The sequence below is a fragment of the Spermophilus citellus genome (assembly GCF_964194105.1).
Source record: "Spermophilus citellus genome assembly, chromosome: 1".
Classification (NCBI taxonomy): Eukaryota; Metazoa; Chordata; class Mammalia; order Rodentia; family Sciuridae; genus Spermophilus; species Spermophilus citellus.
In genome coordinates, this window is record NC_138182.1 from 143,818,576 (window position 1) to 143,845,835 (window position 27,260).

The window sequence follows — 27,260 nt, forward strand, 5'->3', positions numbered from 1 at the left end:
GTCCCTTTGCTCAGCCTTGAACCAGTCAGTGCCCTGTCCTGCCAGCCTCCTGCACTATCCCAGTGCCAGGCATGTCCGAGGCACTGGGTGCCATGGTGAGGGAGAAAGCACCATGCTGCCCTTAGTGGTCCACAGCCCAGGTGGATGCCTGGCCTGAATCACAAGGGACGGCTTTATTAATATGCTGGGACACCTGCAATGCACCAAGGGGTCTGAGCTGGGTGGGGTTAAGGATGATGCAGCTGAGAACTACAAGAATCAGAAGGCAAGAGCTCTACACTGTGATATATGGAGATATATGATGTGTGGTCGTCATCAGCAGGAGCAAGCAGAGGCATTCCCTAGCAGCCTCAGGAGAGATGGCCCAGCCGAGCACAGGACTTGGGGGAACACCTCATTGCCATGGGCAGTCTCCACTTCTGAGAGTTCTCCCCTTTGGGTTTCATTTCTAGTTCTCCAACCCACTTTATTCTTCTTTGAGACCCCTTTCTCTCTCTACCACCAGGGGGCGCACTTGATTATCCCCCCCCCCCCCAAGAGAGAGAAGCCAAGTTCAAAAAAACAGAACACTCACCTAGGACTGTGTTCCCCTCCAGCATGCTTTGTCCTATCTCCAAAATGGAAGGGAAATTCCACCCCTCCTCAGGCACCCCGGTTACCATAGAGTGGGTCCAACTTGGGCCTTTTGCCCGACAGTTGCACACACCAGTACAAACTCAGGCTTTTAAAAAATATAAATGGTAATTGAGGGGTTTTTGTTTTGGTTTTCAGCTGTAGATGGACACAGTATCTTTATATTTATTTATTTTTATGTGGTGCTGAGGATCGAACCCAGTGCCTCATGCATGCGAGGCAAGCACTCTGCCACTGAGCTATAACCCCAGCCCCCCCTTTTTTTAATAATACAGCTTGTTTATTTTTACACACATGCTTCTGAAAAACAAATTTTTTTGTCTCTTTTGGAACTGGAGGGTCGAACCCAGGGCTTTTCGAATGCAAGGCAGATGCTTTGTCATTGAGCTATATCCCAGCCCTCAGTGATTGAGCTTTGAGTGGCTATTCACACACAGCCAACTACATTTCCTGAATTCTAGGTCTGTTAGACTACTCTCTGGTTTCCTTGCTCTGTGCAAGAAACTATTTAGTTCCTGGTTATTTAATGAGCCCGAATAATGTGGGTTTGTGCTATTTTCAATTTTGTGCTATCACGAACCACAAAATTCACACTCTCACTGTCAACATGAAACAGTACCTGTTTCTCCCAGTTCTTGCCAACACAGAATATTTTCATTCTTTTAGCCTGAGAAGTAAAAGGCAGCATAGTTGTTTTAATTTCTTTGACTTCTAGTGACAAGGGTTCAGTCATTCAACAGACTTTTACTGTGTGCTTGCTGGGTGCCCCCCTGCTGAGAGAACAGAAAGGAACAAGTGGGCCTCACTATTTGAGCAGTTCCTGATGTGTATTCTCCTAAACCTTTCATTCATTTTTTTCCAAAGTTTATTAATTGGTAGGAACTTTTCATATTCTTGTCAGAAACTTTGTTGCTGGGTTTTATTCCTTTGATCTTGTTGCTCTTCCTGTGACAATAGCACACTGTTTTAATTATACCCCTATTAGAACTTAATAGCTAATCTCTCCTCCTTGTTCTTCGTTTACAAACATGTCAAGGTTATATTGCACATTTCCAATTGTCAGTTTAGACTCAGTATGTCAGGCTCTGGGGAAACAAATGTCTTTGAACCGTGACTGGGGTTTCCCTGAATCTAAAAAGAGAACTGGCATAGAGTCCCAGGAAAGGATTATGACCTGTACTTATTCTGCACTTATTCAAGTGTTGTAAATGCCTTCTCATTTACAACAAATGTATATATATTTTGGTGGTGATGGGGGATCGAGGATTGAACCCAGGGGTGCTTAACCACTGAGCCACATCCTCAGCCCTTTTTTTAAATTTTTTATTTCAAGACAGGGTCTCTCTAAGTTGCTTAGAGTCTTGCCAAGTTGCAAAGGCTGACTTTGAAGTTGTGATCCTCCTGCCTCAGCTTCCTGAGTCACTGGGCTTACAGGCATACATCACTGCACCTGGCTCATAAATTTTTATTTCCATTTTCTTTTCATATATCTTGTGCTCCTGGTTAAATTTTTCCTAAGGATTCCTTTCAAAGGCTCCTTTTGTGGTCCCCTTCCTTTACCTTCTTTGGCAGGTGCCCCCAAAGAAGTGAGGCCAAGAGAGTGGAGCTGGAGTTCTTGGCTCTGGTTCTGCAAGTGACCTGGGCTCCTCCTTTCTAGCCCTGTTTCCCTTCTATTTCATGCACTTTGAGTCACCACCCATGTGGCCCATGTGCATCTGCACCTGGACACACGTACACTCACTAAGTCATTCCTTGTGGCCAACCCCCACCCCCCATAGGGCGGGACCCTGGAAGAATATGCCCTTTTTTCCCCACCCAGCCTCTCCCTTGGACTTGGTCTCAGCCCCACCTAGTCATAGGCCCAACTGGAGGCCAACTGGCAGCCAGGGAATCCACTAGAAGTAGAAGCAGTTAAGAAAGTACTGGGAGCCCCAGGCACTATCTCCCACCACTCGTCCAGAAACTCAGCTCCCCACTTGCAAACCCCCAGGGCAGACCCACCAGCCCCTGGTGCTCACCTTAATCCTGGGACTAACACCTAATTGAGCCACCATTGCTCCTACAAGGCCAACAGCTCCAGCCTGGCAGGACTACAGGCCCTGCAGGGGCATCCTGGTGGGAGGTAAAAGGATGGAGTGGGGCCTAGAGCTGCCAGACTGATTTGTCCCTTCCCAACTTCAAGGCCCAGTCTCTTACCAGTCCCCTGTCCTCCTCTTCTGCCCAGAGTCCCAAGATATCCTAATTGTGGTGGACCATGGAAAGCTTGAGACAGGTCCTTGTGAGACAGATCTCTGTGGCCCATGGTCCCAGTCGAGAGGCAGCCAGATCCAGGACCTCCAACTCAGGGACCCAGCCTACCTAGCTCAGACCCATTTATTGTTGCCCCCACCTACCCCCTCCTGGGTGGAGGGGCCTTTAAAGGCCTTGGAACCAGAGACTTGGACATCATCTTGTCGTTCCCCACCCAAACTATCCTATCCTACCTGTCCCTGTGTCTGGGGTTCTGCCTCCTAAGCATTGATAGGGCCCATTCTAGGGCAGCTGAAGGGTTCTCTCACTCTTTTGCTTCTACCCTTCCATGGTCCCCAGGGTGCTGGCCAGGCATCTAAAGACTCTCTGACCTCAGGCCACTACTGCTTTCTCTCGCCTCCTTCGATAGTTCACCATTTCCGAACCATCTGCCTTTCCTACCACTCAGACCATCTCTCAAGTTCAAAAGGCTTTGCTTCCTTCTTCTTCATCAAGCCAACTCCTACTCACTCTTCAAGGATTAACTCCTCTGTCCCCTCCCCAAGGGCAAAGCCTGAGACCTCCTATCCCCAGGCAGTCAGTGCCCTTCCACACGTCTTCTGCCCATCTTCCTCCTCGCCTCCCCTTCCAGGTTTCTGCAAGCACATGGCCTCGGCCCTCCAGGGCAAGCTAGTCTTCAAGGGCAGCTCCCTTTCTCCTGTGTCCTCAACCTCAACTCTCTCAATTAAATATTTACTGAAAACCTACAATGTGCCAGGCATTGTGTTACACACTAGGAAAACATTTTTAAGAAAAAAAAATAATAAGTACAGACTATAAGCAGGCCTGTGCATGAAATAAAGAGGATGTTACAGTAGACAATAAGGGATTGCTTCATATAAGGAATCTGGAAAAACCTCATAGATCAGGTGACATTTGAGCAGAGACCTAAGTGCTCCTGAGGGTGCATCTGTGTGGCTGTGAGGGGGAACTGCATTCCAGGCAAAGGCCCTGGGCAGGTCAGGGGAAGGAAGTGTGTGTTTGCTGTGCTCCGAGAGCAGCCAGAAGTGGCTAGAGTGGTAGACAAAGTCAGAGAGATGTGGGGGTGGGAAGGACAACCATGCTGACCCTGGCAGCCTTGGTAAGGACTTTGGCTTTTACTCTGAGATGGAAGCCAGAGGAGTGGCACGACCTGGACTTATGTTTTAACCAGAATCACTCTGGCTGCAGGAAGAGAAGAGACGGTAAAGGGCAAAGGTGGAAGCAGGAAGCTCAGCTAGCAGGCGTAACTGCGTTCATCCCTCACTAATTCCTAACTAGCCCACTTCCCTCGGCCTCCAGTCCAAGCTCTTGTCATCCCCTGGCTAGGGAAGTGTGACAGCTGTGCCTGGCCTCCCTGTCTCCTCCCTGCCCCTCAATCCACAGAATGTCAAAGAGAGGTACTGTAAATGTAGTGCTATGACACTCCTGTCTATTAAAGCTTCCATAGCTTCTCACTGACCTTCGCACAAAGTCTAAACTCCTCCCAATCCTGCTCACAAAGTCCCAGGAGTCCAGCCCTGCTGATCTCTGTTGACCCCCTAGCTGAGGTCCCCCATAATTCAGTGGTGCTGATCTCTAAGTTCAGCTTCAAGCTCTCCACCAAACTCACTCTTGCAGGCTTCCATGACCCTCTCAGGAAGTTGAAACAAAAACAGTCCTTCCTTCTGGTTCTCTGAGTGACAGACAAGCTGTATTACTCCCAGAGAGCCAAAGAAAAGAGGAGCCCAGATGCTTCATACCAGCCCTCCCTTCCCGGCCAAGGCCCCAGCCTCTCAGTGAGCACTAGCTTGGTCCTGAGCTCACAGCCCGTGATCAGCTGAATTGAGGGTGGGAGTGTTGTGATCTGCATCATTATGACCCGAAGTCTGGTCTATGAGTCCAGAGGGCCCCCCTGCCCCACCTGGAGAGCACCTGCCTCTCCCTTCACTGCCAGTTCCTCCTGTCCAGCTATTTGCACTCTGGTGATGCCCTGAACAGTTCACCAAGGTGATAGCTTCTTGTCTTTGTGTCCTAGGCCAACTCCTGACTGACTTTTCACAATTCTGGGTAACTCCCCAGCTTGTCACCTTGCTACATTAATCTGTATTTCTCACACTATTCTCTCAGCACTTCTGAATGGAGGTAGAACGTGTCAAAAGGTTTGAGGGTAGTAGAGGGTTCTCTGTTACAAGCAAGAACTGTCCCCTATGTCCCTCTTCCACAACTGGGGAGCTAAATCTTGACCCTCACAGAACTAGACTTCATCTAGTGTCTGGCATGGGCCCAATTGTGGCTCTAAAACAGTCTAGAAATCCCAGGACAGGCTGCCAGAGACCTCAATGATCCTGAAGGACCATGTGTGCTCAGAAACCTCACTAACCAGCCGGGGAGTAGGTCTGTCTTACCAGTCAGATTGGGAGCGCCAGGCTGTAAGGCTGATGCCCGTAAGCCGCATTCCAGCTTCTTCACTGCCAACTGCAGAAATGGATGGAAGGACGCTCCACGGCTCTCCAGGGCATTTTGCTGGCCTGTAGGTACATCTTCACTGGAAGCTGGCGCACAGCCACAGATTCAGAGGAAGGGAAATCCATTGGATAATAACTGTGATGGAAGTTCCAAGTTTGTGAACAGATCTAATCCTTCTCTAAGCCTTGTATCAACCTGAAAGGACATATGATTATAATCACCGTCTTACGGATGATCTCAGGAGGCTGACAAACTGACCAACACCACCCATTACCTAGCTAATCTCAATGTCGAGGGCAACCAGGACAACTGCCTGAGTCTGTCTTCCTGGGAGAGTGCTGCAGGCCTAACAGTGGTCAAATGACACTGCCTGGGCCACTTCAGAGAGGAGCAGGCTTGTCTCTGCTTAGTAGTTACCAAATGACCCACAGTGGAGGTCAGCCTCACTGACTCCTCACACAGGACTGGGCTCCTAACTGCCCCTGGGGCATGGAACATAGAAGCTGGACGGAGTCAAGGTGACACAAAAAGCCTGTGTTACTAATAACACCTGAGATGATCAACCTAAAAGGAGGAATGGTTTATTTCGGCTCATGGTTTCAGAAGTTTCAGCCCATGGTTACTTGGCCCTGTTGCTTTGGGCCTGTGGCGGCACAGTGTGTCGTGGCAGGAGCACATGGTAGAGGAAGCCTCATGGCCTCATGGCATCAAGGAAGCAAAGAAAGACAGGAAGGGGTTTGGGTCCCAGTATCCTCTTCATGGGCACATTTCCAATTTCCGTCCACTAGTTGTCATTACCTCTCAATAGTGCCAAGGCTAGGGAACAAGCCTTTATCACCCAGGCCTTTGGGGACATTCAAGCAGCCTTGAGGTTCTGGTCTGAGTGTGCCCAGGCTGGTGCCCTCAACACCTGATCACCAACTCCACAATAATGAGCCTACCTCACACCTGCTGGACTTGCTCCTGAGGGCCTCTATGGTTCCTGGAGCTGCTGAGAGACAGCTTGGAGTGGACTCTTCAGCCCTCAGGGCTCTCTTTGCCTGCCTCATCTCCCACAGCAAGGGTCAGCCTCAGCCCTGGTATTCCTAGGTAATGAGGCTTCTCAGCGTTTCTGTTCACTCTCCTGCCAGCCTGGGGCAGTAGCCTCCAAGGCTCTGGCCTTCTTCCTTCATTCCTCTCCAGATGCTCAATCTCGAGATCCTTAGGTTGACTGGGTTGCCCAGTAGCTAGACCCTTCCAAACAGTCCTGACTTTACTTTTATGCTCTCACCTCAGCCCCACTGGATTTGATCCAGGATGAGAGGAATCAGGGACCACCCTGGTCAAGCCCCAGGGCAGCTTCTCCCCACCAGACCCAGTCTTAAGCAAACTGTTCTGCTAGGGCTGCACCCTAGTTTGCCAACTTCCCTGCACCTGGAGCCACCTCTACAGCAGATTTCTGCGTATCCCTGCCTGACGTGCAGCTTCCCAGTTGCAGTTGAGGGACATAGAGGACAGTTCTGGGAGCCTGTTTGCAACCAAGAATCCTGTCTCTACTCTCTGATAACATTGTCCATGCCCCAGGATTCAGGAACTCTGCAGTTGTGATTACTTCCAATCATGTATCTCCAACTCAGACTTCTGACTGAACTCTCACTAGACATGTCCACCCAAATGTCCCAGATTTTCATACTCAAAATATCTAAAACCTACCTCATCACCTTCTCTACAACCTCCTCCTCCTCCTATGCCTCCATCTCAGATAATAGATCCCCATCACTCACCCACCCACTCAGTGCCCCCCTAATTAGACATTTCCCCTGCTTCTTGCCCTCCCTCACCTCTGCCTCCAATGGGCCACCAAAATCCACCCTTGCCTCATCCTTAAAAGTTCTAGAATCCTTCTATCTCTTGGCCACCACCATCATCCCCTACTTAGACGCCTACAACAGTCTCCTCCCTCATGTCTCTATTTCCACTCTAGTTCCTCCCTTGGATTCTCAATATGGCCATCAAAGAGATCTTTATAGAAGACATATCTTATCTGGTGATGCTCTGACTCTCATTCATATTAGAATTAAATCAAAACCCATTAGACAACTAAGAATGTTTAAGGTCAAGCATGGTATAATGTCTGCCAATCTTTCCAAGCTCATGCTTTCCCCCACCCCTAGTTGAATGCCCACAGGAGCAGTTGTCTGAATTGGATTGCTCCTGTACCCATGGATGCATCTGCCCTGCATTGTTAGCTCCAGATCTCCTTGGCTAGAACTAGCAGAACCTATAGACAAGGTTGCTGGGGTCCTGACTTCCTCATGATCCTGGCAAGCACCCCAAAAGGGCAGCACAAGCTGCACCCTCTGTGGTCATATATGTGACTTTCATGCTCGCAGCTTCAGATCCTCCAGGCCTATTTTTTTACCCATCTTTTCCAGGGTGGCATGATTCAGTTCATTGCTTGCTTCTCACTCTCTGCTCCTGGCTTCTAGAATGTGCAAGAATGGAACACCTACAGAATCCCACCAGGCTCTCACACATGTGCCATCTGGAAGTGTGGGTGAGTTAACCTCTGATGAGGCAAACTTCAACCCATGGGAGGAGAAACCTATGGATGAATGTTCCCTACATCCCAGCCTTAAGCACCCATTTCTAAGACCCACCCTCTAGCTTCCCACAGCTGTGAACAACCTGACACTGCACCCTCCGACTCGCTTCCCTTCCTCCCTGCTTTGCTCTCCCCAGTCATTCACTCCTGTTCCCTTAGATCCCTTCCCAGATAAACCACATGCTCACCAACCCTTGGCACAGGCTCTGCTTTCAGGAGATTTCAGGGTAACACAGCTGATATCAGGAGTGTCCCTGGAAGGCAGGCCTGCAAGGAAGGGATTCTAGAACTGGAGTACTCACCTTTCAAACTGAAACAAGGGTTTCACTGCTTTTGGTAAATGAAATGACAATAACCCCGGGCATCCCTGAGTAGCACTTCCCAAGACTCTCATCCATGACAGATTAGAATGAGATGCAAACAGAAGATAAAGCATTGGTTTGTTTCAGCGTTTTTCCATCAGTGAACATTTTACCTCCTCCCCAGGGAGGCATTTAGCAATGTCTGGAGACCCTTTTAAACTTGAATTTATTTTTGAAGGAGTAGACAATTTGAAGATGGCTACTTGATCTGAAACTCTATGGTCTTTTTTTTTAATATTTACTTTTTAGTTTTAGGTGGACGCAATATCTTTATTTTACATATATGTGGTGCTGAGGATCGAACCCGGTGCCTCATGCATACTAGGCAAGTGCTCTACCACTGAGCCACAACCCCAGCCCACCCCCCTGCCACCTGCCGCCCCCCGCCCACATAGACTTGAATTTATTTTTAAACTGATACTTAAAAACATAGAAATTGTACATTGGAGATTTTATTATTATTATTATTATTATTATTATTATTATTATTATTATTATCCTGAGTGGGAAGCAGGCTACTGGAGTCTAATAGATAGAGGTCAGAAATGCTGCTGAGGGGCTGGGGTTGTGGCTCAGCTGTAGGGCGCTCACCTGGCACATGTAAGATCCTGGGTTCAGTCCTCAGCACCACATAAAAATAAATTAATGAAATAAAGGTCTTGTGTCCAACTACAACTAAAAAATAAATATTAAAAAAAAGAAAGAAATGCTGCTGAACAGACTAAAGGTCACAGAAAGTCCCCCATAACAAAGAATTTCTGGCCCCAAATTGCCAAAGTGGCTAAGTAGAGAAGGCATGATTATGATGCTTAGAATATATGAGAACAATGGTGATCATAAGGATTGAGGAAGTAGAGTGGCTTTGGTTAGTTGCTTTAGAAATCTTAAAAATAAATGACAGACTCAAGTTAACCAACTATCCAATTGAAGCCCACTATGAGAGCCAGATCCTCCATGACAGCTTAAAAGAAACTTTATCTCCTGTAGCCACAGGGCAAATTGTAATTGGAAGAGCAGGAGAAACACACAAAAAAAGTCTGTGCATGGCCTTGATGTTTCTCCCATGATGAATATATGGCCTGAATAGGAAATATAGAAATCCCAGAGCACAGAATAGGGACATATGGGGAGGTTAACGTGAGAATTTTGAATTTCTGGGTTGCTCTAAATCTTCAAGGCCAACAGAAGCAGCTGATCTCCCCTTTCGATAGGAAATGAGTCAATCCTTGCCTGGAATCCCTGCCAAGACTCCTCCTGAGACAAGTGGCCCTAAAGATGATGCTTATTCTCCTAAAGATCCTCCCCCACCTCCCCTCATTACCTCCAGATCAATAACCAGGGTTAGTTCTCAGCACAGTCTACATGGGGGAAGATAGTCCCTGATCTATAAGGAAACAGCATACACACTGAAAAGGTAATCAAGAGAGATAGAGTAGATGTAATTACCACAAAACCAAAGTGACAGCCAGAGTGCTTTGACTCATAGGGTCTGTTTGTGGCAACAGCTAGTAGCCTGTTTTCCCAAGAGTTAAACACATTAGCAGATGACCATGCAACACTTGACTATATAAGAATCAGACCCTCTAAATCAAGAGCCATGAACAGAAGCAGATGATAGCTACTACCGTGGAAGATAGTATTTCCTTATAAATTTCCCAGATCTAGGTCAGTTCTCAGGCTCAAAGCCTACTGATTTAAGGGAAGGCCAAGTCTCTTTCTGGAAGAACAGTTCAATACCACCAAAAGTATGCATGATAATTATTTCTCCAGTCGCTTCCCATAAGAGATCTGTAGCTTTTTATCAGAGTAAATCTGGTGGGGGCAGGGGGGCAGAAAGGAAAAAGAATCAAACCTTTCAAGGGCTGTGGAGGTAGAGCAGGAAGTGGCATCCATGCTAGTGGGCCATTAAATTGTGGCTCTGCCAAGTGACACATCCTTGTAATCCTAGTGACTTAGACAGTTGAGGCAGGAGGATCTCAAGTTCAAGGTTAGCCTCAGCAACTTAATGAGGCTAAAAATAAAAAAAGGCTGGGATCCTAGCTCAGTGGGAGATTGCCCCTGGGTTCAATCCTCATGCCACAGTAAATAAACAAACAAACAAACAAATAAATAAGGGGGTTCATGAAAGCCAGGTAATAAATGAAATTATTGGGCAAAGAAGTCCAATGAGTCTGAAAAGCCACAAGGTATTATGCTGGCCCCTAAGTGAATAACTGGGATAGAAACACTTAGCAGCCAGCAGAACACTTAACATTACTCTCTGTCCTACTAAGAACCAAGTGGCAGGAAAGGTCTGATTTGAAAAAAAAAAAAAAAAAGACTTTTGAGATGTCATAAATGTAATTGTAAAAGCCAAAGGGTGAGGGTTGGGACTGTGGCTCAGTGGCAGAGCGCTTGCCTAGCATGTGTGAGGCACTGGGTTCGATTCTCAGCACCAGGTATCAATAAATAAAACAAAGGTCCATTGACAACTAAAAAAAAAAAAAAATTTTTTTAAAAGCCAAAGGGTGAAAGGGAGTTTTCCATCCCTATAACAAAAGACCTAAGGATAATTAATTTGTAGAGAAAAAAATTATTTTTTTCATAGGTTCCTGCTCATGATCAATTGGATCCATTGTTTGGGGCCTATAGCAAGGCAGTACCTCATGGTGGAAGTGCATGGCAGAGCAAAGTTTTTGACACTAGAAGCCAGGGAGCAAAAGAGAAAGGGACAGGGATCCCATTATCTCCTTTCAGGGCACGTTTTTAGTGACCCAAAGACCCCATATCAGTGCCCACTTCTTAAAAGTTTCACCACCTCCCAATAGGGCCATACTGGGCACCAAGACTTTTTTTTTTTTTTTAATATATAGCCTTTCAAAACATTTAAGATCAAAACCATAGAATGGGGGAAAGAGATAGGGGAAGTTAATCAGTTAACAGCTGTAGGAAAACCAACAAAATGACTATATTGAAACCTTGACTTAAATCCTTTCACTGCCAACCACAAGGAGTAGCTTTGTTATAGCAGAAAGCATGCCCATGCACACTCGTGTGCTCCCAGGTGACACCCTCTGCCCTGTTTTGATGCAGTAAGGAGGCCCTTACCAGATGACAATACCTTGATAGTCTACTTCCCAGTCTCCAGAAGTGAGAGAAATAAATTTCTTTTCTTTATAAATTACTTAATCTGTTGTACTGCTATAGCAGCAGAAAAACAGGCTAAGAGAGGGTTCAAAAGTTGCTTGTTTTATGTGAGAATAATGGCAATACACATTCATTCTCTTGCTTCTGTACTATGTTAATGCCACTCTCTGACACAGTATTTGTTGACTTTGATTGTCTCAATAGTCCACAGTGGACACCGTGGTAGTCCACCATATTAATGACATAATGCTAATCTGACCTAGTGAGCAAGAATAACCACATACTCTAGATGCCCTAGTAAGACCTATGTCAGAGGATGGAGACAGAAAGTGTGAACAACCCATACTTGTAAAGCTTTATCTTACCTCTTTATTCTAGAAAAATTAGATGTATATTAAAGTAGACAAAACAGCTGAGTGCAGTGATGCATTCCTGTAATCCCCTAGGCAGAAGGATTGCAATTCAAAGCCAGCCTCAGCAACTTTGTAAGGCCCTAAGCAACTTAGCGAGACCCTGTCTCTAATAAAATACAAAAAGGGCTGGGGATGTGGTCAGTGGTTAAGTACCCCTGCGTTCAATCTCTGTTATCAAAAAGAAAAGAAAAACATAGACAAACTAGCAAACCAAGCCCCTAGATCCACTCTCAAGGCCAGTGTTATTTCATCTATGTCCCTATTCACTTCTCCCATCCCATATTATCTTGAAACAAACTGGTGAAGTCAGTAATGCAGGAGTCTGGAATACACTAGGGTATCCCCTAGAAAATAAAGACAAGTTGTTGTGCCTTACCTTTTGGACATAGTGCTTGGTGAATCCCTGCTCCAACTACTTATTGAGTTCCTCATAAGGCTCACAACTTTGAGTGAAGCCCAGAGTTAAGAGAAAGCTCTACAATGTGTCCCACTCTGGTACAGGCTTCCTTGCCATTTGGTCCATATAATGCAGCAGATTCAAAGACACTAGATAGAATCTCTGACAAGCTTTACTAAAATAGTTTCAATGCAGATCTCTAGAATTCTGGAACAAGACCATGCCAATAGCTGGGCATGGTGGCACACACCTGTAATTCCAGCAACTCAGGAGGCTGAGGCAGAAGGATCACAAGTTCAGAACCATCCTTAGCAATTTAGACTCTGTCTCAAAATATAAACTAAAACGGGTCAGGGATGTAGCTCAGTGGTGGAGTGCCCCTGGATTCAATCCCCTGTGCCAAAAAACAAACAAACCATACCTTTGAAACAGACAGCTACTTGACCTTTGAAAAGCAGCTATTTGTTTTCAAAAGTTTATGTAACCAGAGATGCCCAGTATAATCTGGGTATTGCTAGATTCTATCAAGTTATAATATCAGGAAGGCTCATCAGCAATCCACCATAAACAGAAATGGCAGATTCAAGATCAGGACTAAACAGGTCAATAGGGTGCATGTTATAACAATAACAGGTGGCTCAGATGCCATGATACCTACCTCAGCTATACTAACACCTGTCTCAGCTCAAACCCGTTAGGAGGTTCTGTGCAACTAATTGAAGAAGGGAAAAATACTCAGCTCTGACTCACAGATAGGTTAGCATAATCCTACATTGATTACTGTTACTGCAACACAGCTCCATTTAGGATGTAGCCCTGAAAACTGGTGAAGGAAAATCCTTCCAATAGGCTAAGCTATAAGCGATGCACTTGTTCATTCATGTTGTAGAGGGGGCAAGACAGTTTGATTTACACGTACTTGTGAACAATGGAAAATAGGTTAGTTGAGTGGAACCTGTTCAGATCTCAGGTCCCACTTGTGTGCAACTTGGAAGTACAGGGGAGTAGATGAATGGAACAGAATTAGGAAATAAATGACTCCTCATCCTAGATGGCTCTTTAGGAGTCCCAGTGGAGCTGGGCATGGTTGCACACTTATAATCCCAGCTACTCAGGAAACTGAGGCAGGAGGACTGCAAACAAACAAACAACAACAACAACAACAAAAATCTAAAGAAGGTCCCAGAGGAATGAAACCTGGGTCACTCATAGCAATGAGGCTCAGACAAATCTGAGACAAATGAAAAGAGAGAGGCACTTGCCTTCTGCTGGTGAAAAAGGTAAAAGAGCCACCAAGATATTCTGTAATTAAAGGTAAATATTTGAGCCAGACTCAACCATGCACCTGTAGTCCCAGTTACTTGGAAGGAAGGATCACTTAAGCCCAGGAGCTCAAGACAAGCAGGGCAACATAGCAAAACCTGCTCTCAAAAATAATTAATTAGTTAATTAATAATATTTTAACATAAAATTGCAAAAAAGAATGCAGAAATCCTAGATGAACACAATATCTATTTATCTACCTATCTATCTGTATAATTTTTTTTGTAATGAAGAGTGAACCCAGGGGTGCTTTACCACTGAGCAACATCCCCAGCCCTTTTTATTTTTTGAGACAGGATCTCACTAAGTTGCTTAGGGCTTTGTTAAGTTGCTGAGGCTGGCCTGGAACTTGTGATCCTCCTGCCTCAGCCTCCTGAGTTGCTGGGACAACAGGGGTGCACCACCATGCCTGGTTTACAATATAAAAATTGCAAGTCACAATTGGTATTGATAATTTGTCTTTCAGGTTCGCGGGCTTCAAGAGGGCTCTTCCACACATCATTGTTATTACACCCGGCCATTGCCAACTATCAGCTCAATTTCACAGTTTTTTTGTTTTGTTTTGTTTTTGTTGTTGTTGGTTTTATCTCCTTTGACATTCACTTTACCCAATTCCTCAGATTTATTTTCTAGGGATCACTTCTCAAAATAAACTACCTCATATAAGTTATTAGGCTTTGCCTTATTATCTGAATTTGGGGTGGAGGACTGAAATCCTAGCTAAGTAAGGTAACAGCTTACTACTCAAAGGATACTTTTTAAATTAAATGGAATCTATTAATAATTTCACTGAGTTAACAGGCATAAATCAGTTATCTTGCACCTTAGGACATATGGTCTAAATATTGCAGATAGGGAAACTGAGGTTCCAAGGTGGTGGGATGTCAGCATAAGAGGAGGGGTCAGATCTGAGGCTACAAAACAGAGGCAGAATTGTCCCTCAACTTCTCAGTGAGGGGCCAAGGAAGCAAACCCATTGCTGCAAAAATCTCCAGAGGTGAGCTCTTTCACCTGTCAATCTCATCTGCCTCTTGAAACCCTGGGCTCAGAATCCAGCTCAGACTATCCATCTCACTATCTATCTCACACAACAGCTGAAATGTATAGATCATAGATCTGGGCATTGAGCAGAACCCACTCCTCACCGGGAAAAAAAAAATAAACAAACAAAAAAAGACCGTGGCTTCCAGTTTGTTACTCTGCCAGGTCTGGGCGTCAAATCGAACCAGCTCCAGCTCCTCTTCATTCCCTCCCTCCTTAAATTCGTGGAATGGGGCCCGGCTATTCTGCAAACAGAAGGCCTTCCAGTCCTAGAGGGTTCTGGAAGCCTGCCCCAATAAGGGGACCTGAGGGCATGGGCAGGGCCAGGCCAAGGGGATGAATATTGGAACTCAGGTGTGGTGACAGCCACGCCTCCATCACTATGCTCTGGAAATGGGTCGGAATCTGCCTTGAAGTCTTCTACAGAAGCCCGCAGAAGGACTTAGGGACAAAGCTAGGGCCACCCTGCAGCCCTTATCCCCGTCCCTTTTGGTCCAGAGCGCATTTCTGACCCAACATGACCTTGTTCATCCCTCCCAGGCTCTGGGCCTGTTAGTCCTTTTCAAGGTGAGGCTCCTGGCGCTTCTCTAGGCGCCACCGGTTGGCGACTGACTCGAGCCCTCCTAAGACCCGTGAAAAGTGAGCTCTCCGTCAGCTGATGCCAGCCACTTGAGCCGGGTGGCGGTCGAGAGCGCGCCCTCCTGTCACCCCTGCCGCCTGCAAAAGTTTCCCGCGAGCACAGACTTCGCTAAGTCTCTGGTCCGCGCCCGCGCGAGTCCAGACTCTGCACTGGGACAGCAGAAGGACTCCTGACCCGGGCTAGGCCTGGCACCACGCCGACAGAGAACCTGGGGTCGACCTCGCTCGCAGGCTTTGGCCTCTCCCTTTCCGTTCCGCCCTCCCACGTGGGACTGGGGATCGGGAAGTCAGAGATCCGAGCTCGCCAAGCACTACCTGGTGCCTCAGCGCCACACTCGCTCACTAGCTGCAGGCGACACCGTAGATCCTGGCTTCAAAGCCCCTAGGTTGCCTCTGGGCGAGCCAGGGCGCGCAGCGCGGGGCGGAGTCAGCGAAGAGCCCCGCCCCACCCCCGCCCGGCCGCAGCCCATCCCTCTCCTCCCGCAGCTGGGGATGGGGGTGTGGTCCCGAGACTTAGTCTTCTTCTGGCTCCGGGGATCATTCCAACGTCTGAAGCCCAGTTTCCCGAAGCTGTCCTCTGCCCCGGAACGTTCTGACATCCACAGGAAAGGCCCAGGACGCGCGGCAGTCCCGAGAACGTCCTCATCACCAGGTTGCAAGCTGCGTAGCAGCGGGAAGCATGCGGGACTACGAGGAGGTGACCGCTTTCCTGGGCGAGTGGGGGCCCTTCCAGCGCCTCATCTTCTTCCTGCTCAGTGCCAGCATCATCCCCAATGGCTTCAACGGTATGTCAGTCGTGTTCCTGGCGGGGACCCCGGAGCACCACTGCCGTGTGCCGGACACTGCGAATCTGAGCAGCGCGTGGCGCAACCATAGTATCCCGCTGGTGCTGCAGGACGATCGCGAGGTGCCCCACAGCTGTCGCCGCTACCGACTGGCCACCATCGCCAACTTTTCATCTCTGGGGTTGGAACCGGGACGCGACGTGGACCTGGAGCAGCTGGAGCAGGAGAGCTGCCTGGATGGCTGGGAATTCAGCCAGGATGTCTACCTGTCCACCATCGTGACCGAGGTGGGTGGCAGCCCCCCGCCGGGGCCCAGGTACTGGGAATGGAGCAGTCCTCCATTTGCGTCAGCCCCGCGTGAGACTCCCTGGCAATGCCTGAGTCAGCGCCCCCTCTGCCTCAAACCTGCCTGGTGTGCTACTAGCTTAAGCTTCTAGCAACAGGTACTCAATCCAAGGGAGCATGACTCACTGTAGGCTCATTCCTAAAGCGTTTCTGTCCAGTACCGAGAGGGTAGAGAATGGAGTGTTGTCACTAACTGTCTTTTCCTTTCCAAGTTTCACAACAAATGAAGTTATTTCCTCAGAGCCTGAACACTGTCCTGGGGAGGCCCAGCTTCAGGCTGCCTTGATTTACAGCCTATATTACTTTCCTAACAGGGGTGAGAGCAGGGTTGTGGAGGACTTTGCTGAGTCCAGGCATAGACACAGAGAAGGGCTCCTATCTTGAGGCCCCAATTTCTTCAAAAGGGAGCATGCTGGTTGTGCACAGGGAACAAGAAGAGGTAGAGCCCTAGCCTCAAGGCACTCATGGATTGGCTCGCAGAGAATTCTTAAGATCGTAGTGCCAGCTCTGGGCAGGGGCTCCAGCCTCTGCCACTAGCCCCTCAGTATCAGAAGTGGTTTGGGTGCAGGTTCTGTAAGTTTCAGAAGTCGGGATGTATATGCACTCACTCTGTGTTTCCTACTGTGCATCTATTGAGGACCAGGAGATGCTAGATCAGGTCATACCCTCCTTCTGAGAAGAGTGTTCCCACAGACTAATTTCCGGTTGTTAATCAAGCTGGTAGAAGTCCCTGCTTCTAGACTTCATCTGTATGTTCCTCCCAAGAAAAAAGGAACAGTTGTCTCTGCTATGGCCTCTGTTATCCTTTTCCCTCAGTACAATGTGGCAATCACTAGATAATAAGTCTGGCCCTGTGCTGGGCCCCAGGGTGTAGATATCCGGGACATGGGTCCTGCCTTCAAAACTCAGATGCCTACCGGGTACACTGGCTGTGTTAGAGAAGACTAACATCAACCCTGGTTAGCAATGGGGTTTGGGAGCATGACTTGCTTGCTGTGTGACCTGGGGTAAATAAATTACCCTTTCTGTGGAATAACAAAGTGAGGAAATGCTCCAAGAAGGAGTGATAACATTTAAGCTACATCTGAATAGGACCTGTCCAGGCAAAGATAATGGCAGATTTGGGGAATGGAATTCCCATAGATGAGGGTAGTTATAGTTCAGAGGACCACAGGAGACTATAAATGCTCATAGGTCCAGTTCATAGGCATACTGAAGAGTTGACTTTATTTTGAGGATGGCAAGAATGTAGCAAGGCCAGATTTGTATTTTTAGAAAAAAAAAAACTTACTCTAGCTTTTATAAAAAGCAAGAGGACCTGTGAGGAAGCGATGGAAGTCACCTCTGCAAGAGAATGGTGGTCAGTTAGGAGTGGTGGCTATAGAATCTGCAGGAGATGTGGGAAGTGACCCAGCCTGTGGACCTCCTCTGAATCCCCCAGCATTAACACTATGCCTGCCTTGGGCCCTGAGATGGCTTCTCTGGCTTTTACCCCCTAGTAAGGGCTTCTAATGCTTGCACACCCCACCTACAGCCCAGCTCAGGAACATCTCAAGCTGGGAGCCAGTTCAACCCACCTCAATTCCTGGAAGTATTCTCAGCAGCTGAGATGGAGGCTGGACCGACTGGCTGCAGACTTCCCAGACAGCTGGACTGAACTCCCCTTCCTTACTGGCTTTGTGAACCTCAGGATGTGAAGGGTAGGCAGCTAGTGGCTTCCAAGTCCATAGGTACCAAATGTTGTGTCCTGTTCAGAAGTTTGTAGACACCTCTAAGGATGCACATCCTCATACACACATCTGTTGCACCACAATCGTCTGCTCTGCTTTTCTTTTGCCTTTTTTTTTTTTTTTTGAGATGCTTGGGATTGAACCCAAAGCCTCATGCATGCTAGGTAAAGCTGTACCACTGATCTACCACTGAATTATATTCTCAGCTCTACCCCCCTCCACACTTTTTTTTTTTTTTTGACAGAGTCTTTTTCAGTTTCCCAGGTTGGCCTCAAACTTGCAATTCTCCTGCATCTGCCTATAAGTAGCTGGGATATAGGTGTGTAGCACCACACTCAGCTCCAAGATCAGATTTTTTTTCATCAACCTTTCCTTTCTTTGCTTGCTTTTTGAGTGATGGGAGTAAAATAAAAGGCAAATGGGTACTGGTGGCTGGGAGGAGGAGGGGGGAGAAAAGCAAGTGCCAAGGTAAATGATATGGGTGGCTCTCCCCAGAGGGGTGCTGGCACAAGGAGTTCTGGGTGGTCACTAACAAAAAATAAGAACAGAAATTAATATATGTTGGTGAGCACGTGGAAAAATTGGAAGCCTTGTGTGTTGCTGGTGGGAACATGTGTTTTCCATTGCAATAATAAATACCTGAGACAATCAACTTAGAAAGGGACAAAATTTACCTAGCTCCTAGTTTTAGAAGTTCCAGTCTGTGATTGATTGGTGCCATTGCTTTTGGGTCTTGGGAGGCAGTGTAATAGAGCAAAGCTGCTTTCCTATTGGAGGAGACCAAAGAGAAAGAGGAAGAGACTGGAGTCCCACAATCCCCTTGAAGGGCACACCCCCAAAGATCTACCCCGCCATGGGCCCTCCAATTAAAGTTTCCACCATCTCCCAGTAATGTCATGCTGGGGGCCAAGCCTTTAGCACAAGGGCTTTGGGGGAACATTTTAGATCCAAACAATGGAAGAACATTAAATGGCATAGCTTCTATGGAAAACAATATGGTGGTTCCTCACAAAATTAAAAATAGAACTGGTCATGGTGACTCATGCCTGTAATCCTAGCAGCTCAAGAGGCTGAAGCAGGAGGACCATGAGTTTGAGACCAGCCTCAGCAACCTAGAAATGCCCTAAGCAACTCGGCAAGACTCTGTTTCAAAATTTAAAATAAAATAAAATAAAAATAAAAGGACTGGGATGTGGCTCAGTGGTTAAGTATCTCTGGGTTCAATTTCTGGTACTGAAACAAACAAAAAAAAATTTAAAGGATTACCATTATGATCCCACAATTCCATTTTTGGGTACATACCCAAAATAATTGAAATCATTGTCTCAAAAAGATATTTGTATACCTGTGTTCATAGCAGCATTGTTCAAAATAGCCCAAAGGTGAAAATAACCCTAATATCTATCAACAGATGAGGGTATGTGTATAAATATGTTTATGTGGATATGCTTACACACACACAATATAATATTATTCAGCTCTAAAAGAAAGCAAATTCTGACACATGCTACAATGAATGAACCTTGAGGATATTATGCTTAATGAAATAAGCCAGTCACAAGAGGACAAACATTGAATGATTTCACTGATATCCATTATGAAGAGTAGTCACACATAGAAACAGAGTGCAGATGATGGTTACCAGGAGCTGGAGGAAGGGAGGAATGGGGAGTTGTTGTTTAATGGATATCAAGTTTCTGTTTTGTACAATGAAGAGTTCTGGAAATTGGTTACTCAACCATGTGAACTCTATTTAACTGTGCATTTTAAAATGATGAAGATAGTAAATTTTATGTTATGTGTATATTTTATCACAATTTTTAAAAATAAGGATAATAATGACCCACCTCATCTGGGTCATTGGGAGAGCGTGGTAAGATCATGACCCCATATATGTCATGTGATAACCAACACAGAGGGTGGCACCAGCAAATGGCATAATAGGTGGGTGGTAAGGACAGGACCTCATCACCCTCTTTCTTGTACCTCTGTCTGGATACTGTGGATATTTTGGGACCTTTTCTAAGTCTCAGATTGTGGCTGGCCTAACAGGTGATAAGATTGCTGGAGGCTGAGCCCATCTCCCCAGAGGGGAAGTTCCAAGGCTCCGATAACAGGGCATACATAGGTTCAAACTCATGCCTACTTGGCCAGTGCCAGTGGAAAACAAATGGCCTCCTCTCCTCACTGGGTCAAGCCATTGCCCCAGGCAGGTCTGGGCATCTGGGCTAGCATAGGTAGAGGGACCATCCCCAGATCATGTCTCTGCTTTTTCTGGGCCAGGATCTCCCAATGGGCATAGTTTCAAGGACAGAGAAGCCCGCCTAGGCTTCCTCTCAACCTGGCCCTCCACGGGGGGACAAGACCAGCTATATCCCCAAGGATGCCATGTTCCACCATAGAAATGTGTTCCGTAGATGTCAGGTAGCAGGGATCTGGCATCTGAGTCATGACTCACATGAGTATATCCGTCTGCTTATATGTATGTGTGCATCAGGTCATTTCTTTCTTCAGAGGCTGTTTGTGAAGTCCAGTTTATTAAGGCAGCTATTAAGAATCAAATTTTTGAAACTTCATTTTGAAATAAATTTTGATTTAGATAAAAGTTGTAAAAGTACAAAAAATTCGAATACACCCTTCATCCAACTTCCCCTGATGTTAACCATGACTCATAATCCATTTATTAAAAGCAAGAGATTAACATGGATTAACAATTGCATTAACAAAACCATTTTTCCCCTTAATGTTCTCTTTCTGTTTGGGGATCCAATCCAGAACCCCACCTTATATTCATTGTCATGTCTCAGTCTCCAATCTGTGACAAGTTTCCAATTTTCTTTATCTCTTGTGACCATGACATGTTTTATGAGTTATTTTGATAAATGTGCCTCCTTCTGAGTGTGTGTGAATTTTTCTCATAAGTACATTGAGTTATGCACTTTTTGGTAAGAATACCATAGAAGTGATGTGTCTTGGAATATCATAACAGCAAGCACGTCTTAATTACTGGTGATGTTAATCTCAATCACTTGGTTAAATTTGTTGTGCTAGATCTCTCCTTGTAAGTTATTATTTTTTCCCTTTCAGAGTTAATAAATATCTTGGGGGAGATATTTTGAGATTATAAAAAAAATACCAAACTCTTTGTCTCCTCAAATTTTTACCCACTGCTTTTATCATCCTTCACTAGACCTTGACTGAAACCATCATTACCATAGATTTTCCTAGTGTGGATTTGGAATTATTCTGGAAAGAAAAGCTTCCCCTCCACACCAATGTATTTATGCATTTACTAATTTATATCACTAGGGGCTCATTGCATACTTATTTTACTCTATCAGTTATCAATCCTTAATTATCTTGTTGTTGCAGTTGTTGCAGATTGAACCAAATTACTTTTTACTTTAAGAAAAAAGAATGGAAAAAGTCAGGGCAAGGTCCTTCCTCATCTTTGGACTCAGGGCTGGAAGAGGCTGTCCTCCACTTACCCGGGGGAAGAAAGCCAGTTGCATCTAGTAGCTAAGGGAGGCAGCAGGGCAGAGAGACAGAAGCAGGGGCAGGTGGCACCTGAGATAAGACTGGACATTTTGTGGGGAAAGGTAGGGACCTCAGGTATCCAACAGTCTGTCTGAGGATGGGGTTTTTCACTACTCTAGTGGCCAGACCTTAGTCTCTATGGGCATGCCCTCCCTATAGCTCTTTAGTACCATGGACTTCAGAGAATAGTGACCTTGTGTGTAAGCAAGCTCAGAGCCTCCTGCCCTAAGGCTCAAGGAGCAGGGACAGCAACCGGTGTCCTGATTTGCAGGGAGCCTAGGTTCATCAGCAGGGCCACAGGGAGGGCAGAGATAGGCTGGTGCTAAACATGGGCTTGCTCTTGCCTCAAGCATGTCGTCTTTTCCCCAGGAACATCATTAGCTACCCTTGACACTTCCCCCACCACCTGTCCATGACTGGGGATACTGAGGTAGTCACCTCTGAGCCAGAAACCTTTTTGATAGGCCATCAGTAGTCTGAGACAGGGCTACTGCCACACACTCTATGCACTGTCCTTTCTGCCGATGGCTGCATCCTTTAGGAGCAGCAGCACCTAAGAAGGTGGAGCTGCTGGTGGCCATGTTCCTAAGCATGGTGACCATGCCCTTAAGTGTGATCAAAATTCCAGCAAAGATCCTGCACCCCTAGAGGCACTAGCCTTGTGCTACTTTTCCTGGAAGATGGGATCAGGGCACGGTCAATGGCAAGAAACACTGATTTCTACCCACAGCCTCAAAGTGGGCCTGGTCTATGGAACAGGCTTCATCCCCTGCTGTCAGGGAGCTTCTGGGAGGCACTGGGGCAACCAGTGAACAATAAGACTGACAGCCTGTCAGTGTGGCTAGCCACTGTGTACAGTCTTTTCTGTCAGGTGTGCAGGCTGCCCTGGGATACTGCTGGCTGGTAGGGAGACCCATACCCTGGCTGTCAAGATGGCCTTAATATTAACCAAATTGCTCAGCTGAGTCCATGCTCTGACCTGACCTCTGGTCGATTTCAAGGGGGATGAGGAGGCAGAGCCTCGACTCAAGCAAGCACCGGGGAGACTTATATTTCCAGTCAAAGCTTCAGAGAGCAGAATCTGCCAGTGCCAGAGAACAAACAGAGGAGCCTCCGGGGTGTCCCCTATCTCTGGCCTGAGTGTGCTTCTCTGTTTGTTTATCAACTGCCCTGCCCCAAATCGTTTGCCTGTTGCCTCTCAACTGTGTTCCTCTGACAACAGGCACCAGGATCTCAGAATGTGTCTTTGTTCCAAGGTTGCTGCACCTGTACTTCCTGCCAAGTTTCTGGATAAACAGACTTGGTCTGTCCCTCCTGGTGGGCAGCAGAACCCTCTGAATCCAAGGTGGCAAATTGACAAAACGAAGGCTGTGATAGGGCTTGTCAGGAGGAGCTGGATATGCCTGGGGCTTCTGAAAGGATTGTAATTCCCCTCCCACCTTGTAACAGGCTACATTCAATTTATGTTTTAGACTAATGCAGATCTGCCTCATTATCTGGAGCCTTAGTGGGGCTTAAGCATGTCTCTGGAGCCCAAAAGAAGGCAAAGATCCCCATTTGGAGCAGAGATAATGTGGAGGAAATGGAAGCTCTAGGGAAGGATGCATTCAGCCCTATGGTCTAGCAAGAAGTATGACTAGGGCTGGGGATGTGGCTCAGGCGGTAGCGCGCTCGCCTGGCATGCGTGCGGCCCGGGTTCGATCCTCAGCACCACATACCAACAAAGATGTTGTGTCCGCCGAGAACTAAAAAATAAATATTAAAAAAATTTAAAAAAAAGAAGTATGACTAGCCCAAGGTTGGCAGCATCTGCTTAGCATCTGCAAGACTAGAAGGCAGTTTCACACTGGCTCCTTCGAGAGCTTACCCTCAAGGCTAGGTGGCTGGCACAGACCCTATCCACAGAGTACAACGTAGAAGAGCTTTGGTGGATCCAGTGCCAGGATGCAGAGGCTATGCCCAGGTCCCTAAGTGCCCATCCCTACCTTTCCATTCAAACTCCTTGTCTTTTGCTTTGATCTAGTCTGATGACCACAGAACTCTTCACTAGCATCTATGTACCTGAGGTGGTTTTTGCTTTACCACTAATCTAAAGGAAGAAGCATTTTAAGATGTGGCAGCTTCAGTTATCTGTAAAGGAAAAAATGAATAGAATAATTAAATAGCCAAAAAGACAGCCCGCAAAATGTGAGAAAACATTTGCAAATCATATATTTGGTAGAGGACTTGTATCCAGAATACAAAAAGTACCCTTTAAACTCAACAATAAAAAGCCCAATTTCACCAGCTATTATATGCCTGTAATCCCAGTGACTCAGGAAGCTGAGGAAAAGTGATCACCAGCCTCGGCAACTTAATGAGACCCTATCTCAAAATGAAAAAAATTAAAAGGACTGGGGATGTAGCTCACTGATAAAGTGCCCCTGGGTTCAATTCCAAATATTGAGAAAAAAAAAAGACAATCTGATTTTAAAATCAGCCAGGAGCCTGATGCACACCTGTAGACCCAGCCACTCAGGAGGCAAAAGCAGGAGGATTGCAAGTTTGAGGCCAGACTGGGCAATATAGTCAGATCTTATCTTTAAAAAAAAAGTAAAATATTTTATGTATTTTGGAAAATAGTTTATTTCTCCAAAGAAGAATATTTACAAATTAATAAGAACATGAAAAATTTTTCCATCTTCTAGAATGGTAGTGACAGGGCCTCTCCAGATTTGCTTCCCAGTGAAACAACTGTAACTAGTTGTTATACACACATACACACATGCACACATGCAAGTACACACATACACACTATAGAGTGAGCACACACACATGCACATGCACACAGATTTTTAAGAAATTGTCCTAAGGACATACAACAAATGAAAAACACTTATGAATGGAAGTCCATTGCCCTGTAGTCTCAACTTCTTTTTCCCTCCCTTTCTTCCTTCTCCCTCTCCAGCACAGAAAGCGGGATAGTGGGCCTGGCCAAGAAAACAGAGTTCTCTCTTCCCTCAGCTCACAGTCAGGGGATACAGTCTCACCAAGAGGGGCCACCAATGCCCGCCCCATCTCACCCTGCATTCCCTGAGCTCTGGGTTGCAGAGGCTAAAATCCTGGTGAATGCAACCAGGAGTTCAGGAGATCCCTTTCTCCACCCAGCCCTTATATATTGGAGGCTCTAGCCAGGTCCCATGGGTCAAGAATATGGAGGTCTTGACTTCCCTTGCCTCGGCTCATTCATAGGTCACAGGTTCCGTGTCAGGAGAAGCTAGCCAAAAAGACCAGGGGCTGCTACCCACACCCAGTGTCCAACTCATAAAGAAGAGGTGTCACTCTGAGAGTGGGTCACTTTCCTGACCAGTGCTCTGGAGCAAGGGCTCAGAGATTTGGTCTGGGGGAGAAGTAGTCAAACAAACAAACAAACAAACAAAACAGATAGTTCTGACACTGTCCCCATGGGAACTGACTTTATTTGAAACAGAGGTATGGATGATGGTTAAGCCTACTATTGCTTCTAAAAATAGGGGAGATTTTGTGGTAAGCAACTAAGAGGAAACACATAGCTCCAGTAGAACAAACTAACCCACAGGGCATCTAGTTTACCAGAAAGAACCAATAAAAGAGACAGCTGAGAGCAGCCCTTTTGAAGTCAGGATAAACCTCAAAGTCTTGCCTCAAAAACTACTCCACCCAGTATCCTAATTAGAGGTAGCCCAGGGGTAATCATCAGGGAGACCCGGCTTCATTCCATTACAAACTATGCCATCTTGTGAAAGAAAAAGAAAAAAAAAGTAATTACCTAGGCTTTTTTTTCCCTTCAATTTTTAGTGAAAGACTTAGACTGTCAACTCCCAAAAGTTTACCTGTTTTATATTATTTCATGCTATCGTAATGTTTTAATATTAATTTAAATCTGAATTTCTGTCTATGTTGGAACATCTGGTGTCCATACCGAATGCATCTAGGCCATATCTCCTTATTACAAATTTTATCTGCATATCGATGTCTTAAAATTTCAAGACACTTGCCTTCAAAATCTGTAAGCCAATATTAGATCTAGAAACAAAATCTTACAGATTTTAACTATATTAATCTTTTTAGGTTTTATTATAAATAGAATAGAACCATATCTATCATATATGTTGCTATTAGAAATGTCAAAATATGTATAGGTTTTTAACAAAGTAAAAAAAAAAAACTCCTGCAAAAGGGCTTGAATTCAATTGGATTATGGGACAATTTATGCCTCGGGGCATTGTCAAAAAGTAAGAAAGCAATTACCCAACATTTAATGGAGCCTAAAAGTAGGGTGTGATATTTTCATAGGCAAACAGCTTAATAGAAAGATCATGAAATAGGGGTGGGGTTGTCAGTATCCAGAGTCTCTACAACATGTTATCTAAGGTGCTCAGTTTTTACAACAACAAAATTATAAGACGTGCAAAGAAACAGGAAAGTGTGACCTATACTCAAATGAAGAAAAAAGTAAACAACAGAAATTGCTGGAGAGGGCCCACTTGTCAGATTTAACAAAGGCTTAAAAGCAACTATTATAAATATGTTCAAAGAGCTAAAAAAAAAAAAGTAAAAGTAAAAAAAAAGTATGCAGAAAATACCTCATCAAATACAGAATACCAATAAAAAATATAAATTATATTTATATTTTAAAAGAACCAAAAAGAAACTCTGAAGTAAAAATGTGTAATAACACAAATTAAAAATTCATCAGATGTTCTTAACAGAGATTTGTATAGGAAGAAGAAAGAATCAGCTAAGTTGCAGAGGATTGGAAATTATGCAATCCAAAGAGCAGAAAGGAGAGAAAAAAAAAAGAATAATATGAGGAAAAAATGAGCAGAACTTCAAGGAAAATGTGTAACACCACTAAATACACCAGTATATGCCTAATGAGAATCCTAAGGAAGAAGAGAGAAAAAAGAAGCAGAAAAAAATAGTGACTGAAAACTCCCCATATTTGATGAAAACATTAATCTATACGTCTCAGAAACTCAGCCAACTCCACGTAGAATAACCACAAAAGAAATCCACAACCTGGATACATAGTAAAACACCTGGAAGCCAAAGACAAAGGAAAATTTTTGAAAGAAGCAAAAAATATGACTTGTCACACACAAAGTAACTCCAATAAGATTATCTTTTGCCATCTTATAAGAAATAATAGAAGACAAAGAGCCATGGATGACATTCTAATTGCTGAAAGGAAAAAAAAAAAAACTGTCAATGGAGCATCATGTATCCAGCAAGTCTTTAAAAAATAAAATAAAGACCCCAAATTTAAAAAACAATTCTCAAATAATTTGTTTCCAGCAGTGCAATGCAACTTTACAAATAATGCTAAGAAAATTTCTTCAGGAATAGATTTCACCAAGAGTTTTCAAGTTTATATTCTGAGAACTATCAAACATCATTATTGAGCTGGGCCTGGTGGTAATTGCCTGTAATTCCAATGACTCTGGAGGTTAGGCATGAGGATCACAAGTTCAACGCCAGCTTCAGCAACTTGGTGAGGCTCTAAGCAATTTAGCAAAACCTTGTCTCAAAATAAAAAATAGCAATGGAGGAAGGATAGCATCTTCAACAAATGGTGTTGGGAAAACTGCAAATCCATATGCATCAAAAT

General features: G+C 45.4%; 1 protein-coding gene and 1 long non-coding RNA gene across 5 annotated transcripts in view; one reads left to right on the top strand and one right to left on the bottom strand.

Moving 5' to 3' along the window:
- Positions 1-908: 908 nt before the first annotated feature.
- On the bottom strand, positions 909-15,663 carry LOC308645269. 3 transcript variants are annotated; one of them, XR_014021172.1, is made up of 5 exons: positions 15,550-15,651; positions 6,291-6,337; positions 5,289-5,544; positions 2,652-2,745; positions 909-1,406 (listed from the first exon to the last, which is right to left on the bottom strand). It is a non-coding gene; the product is annotated as an uncharacterized lncRNA (long non-coding RNA). The 3 variants fall into 3 exon arrangements; XR_014021171.1 differs by lacking the exon at positions 6,291-6,337 and having other exon boundaries at positions 15,550-15,663; XR_014021173.1 differs by lacking the exons at positions 2,652-2,745; positions 6,291-6,337 and having other exon boundaries at positions 910-1,406; positions 15,550-15,663.
- Positions 14,438-27,260, top strand: part of SLC22A4 (solute carrier family 22 member 4) — a 49,305-nt gene continuing 36,482 nt past the window's right edge. The window contains exon 1 of one of the 2 annotated variants that reach the window (XM_081287312.1): positions 14,438-16,306. In XM_081287312.1, coding sequence (XP_081143438.1) covers positions 15,914-16,306 — 393 coding nt within the window. In that variant the 5' untranslated portion in view covers positions 14,438-15,913. The remainder of the gene's footprint in view (positions 16,307-27,260) is intronic. The other variant, XM_081287313.1, reaches the window with a different exon arrangement.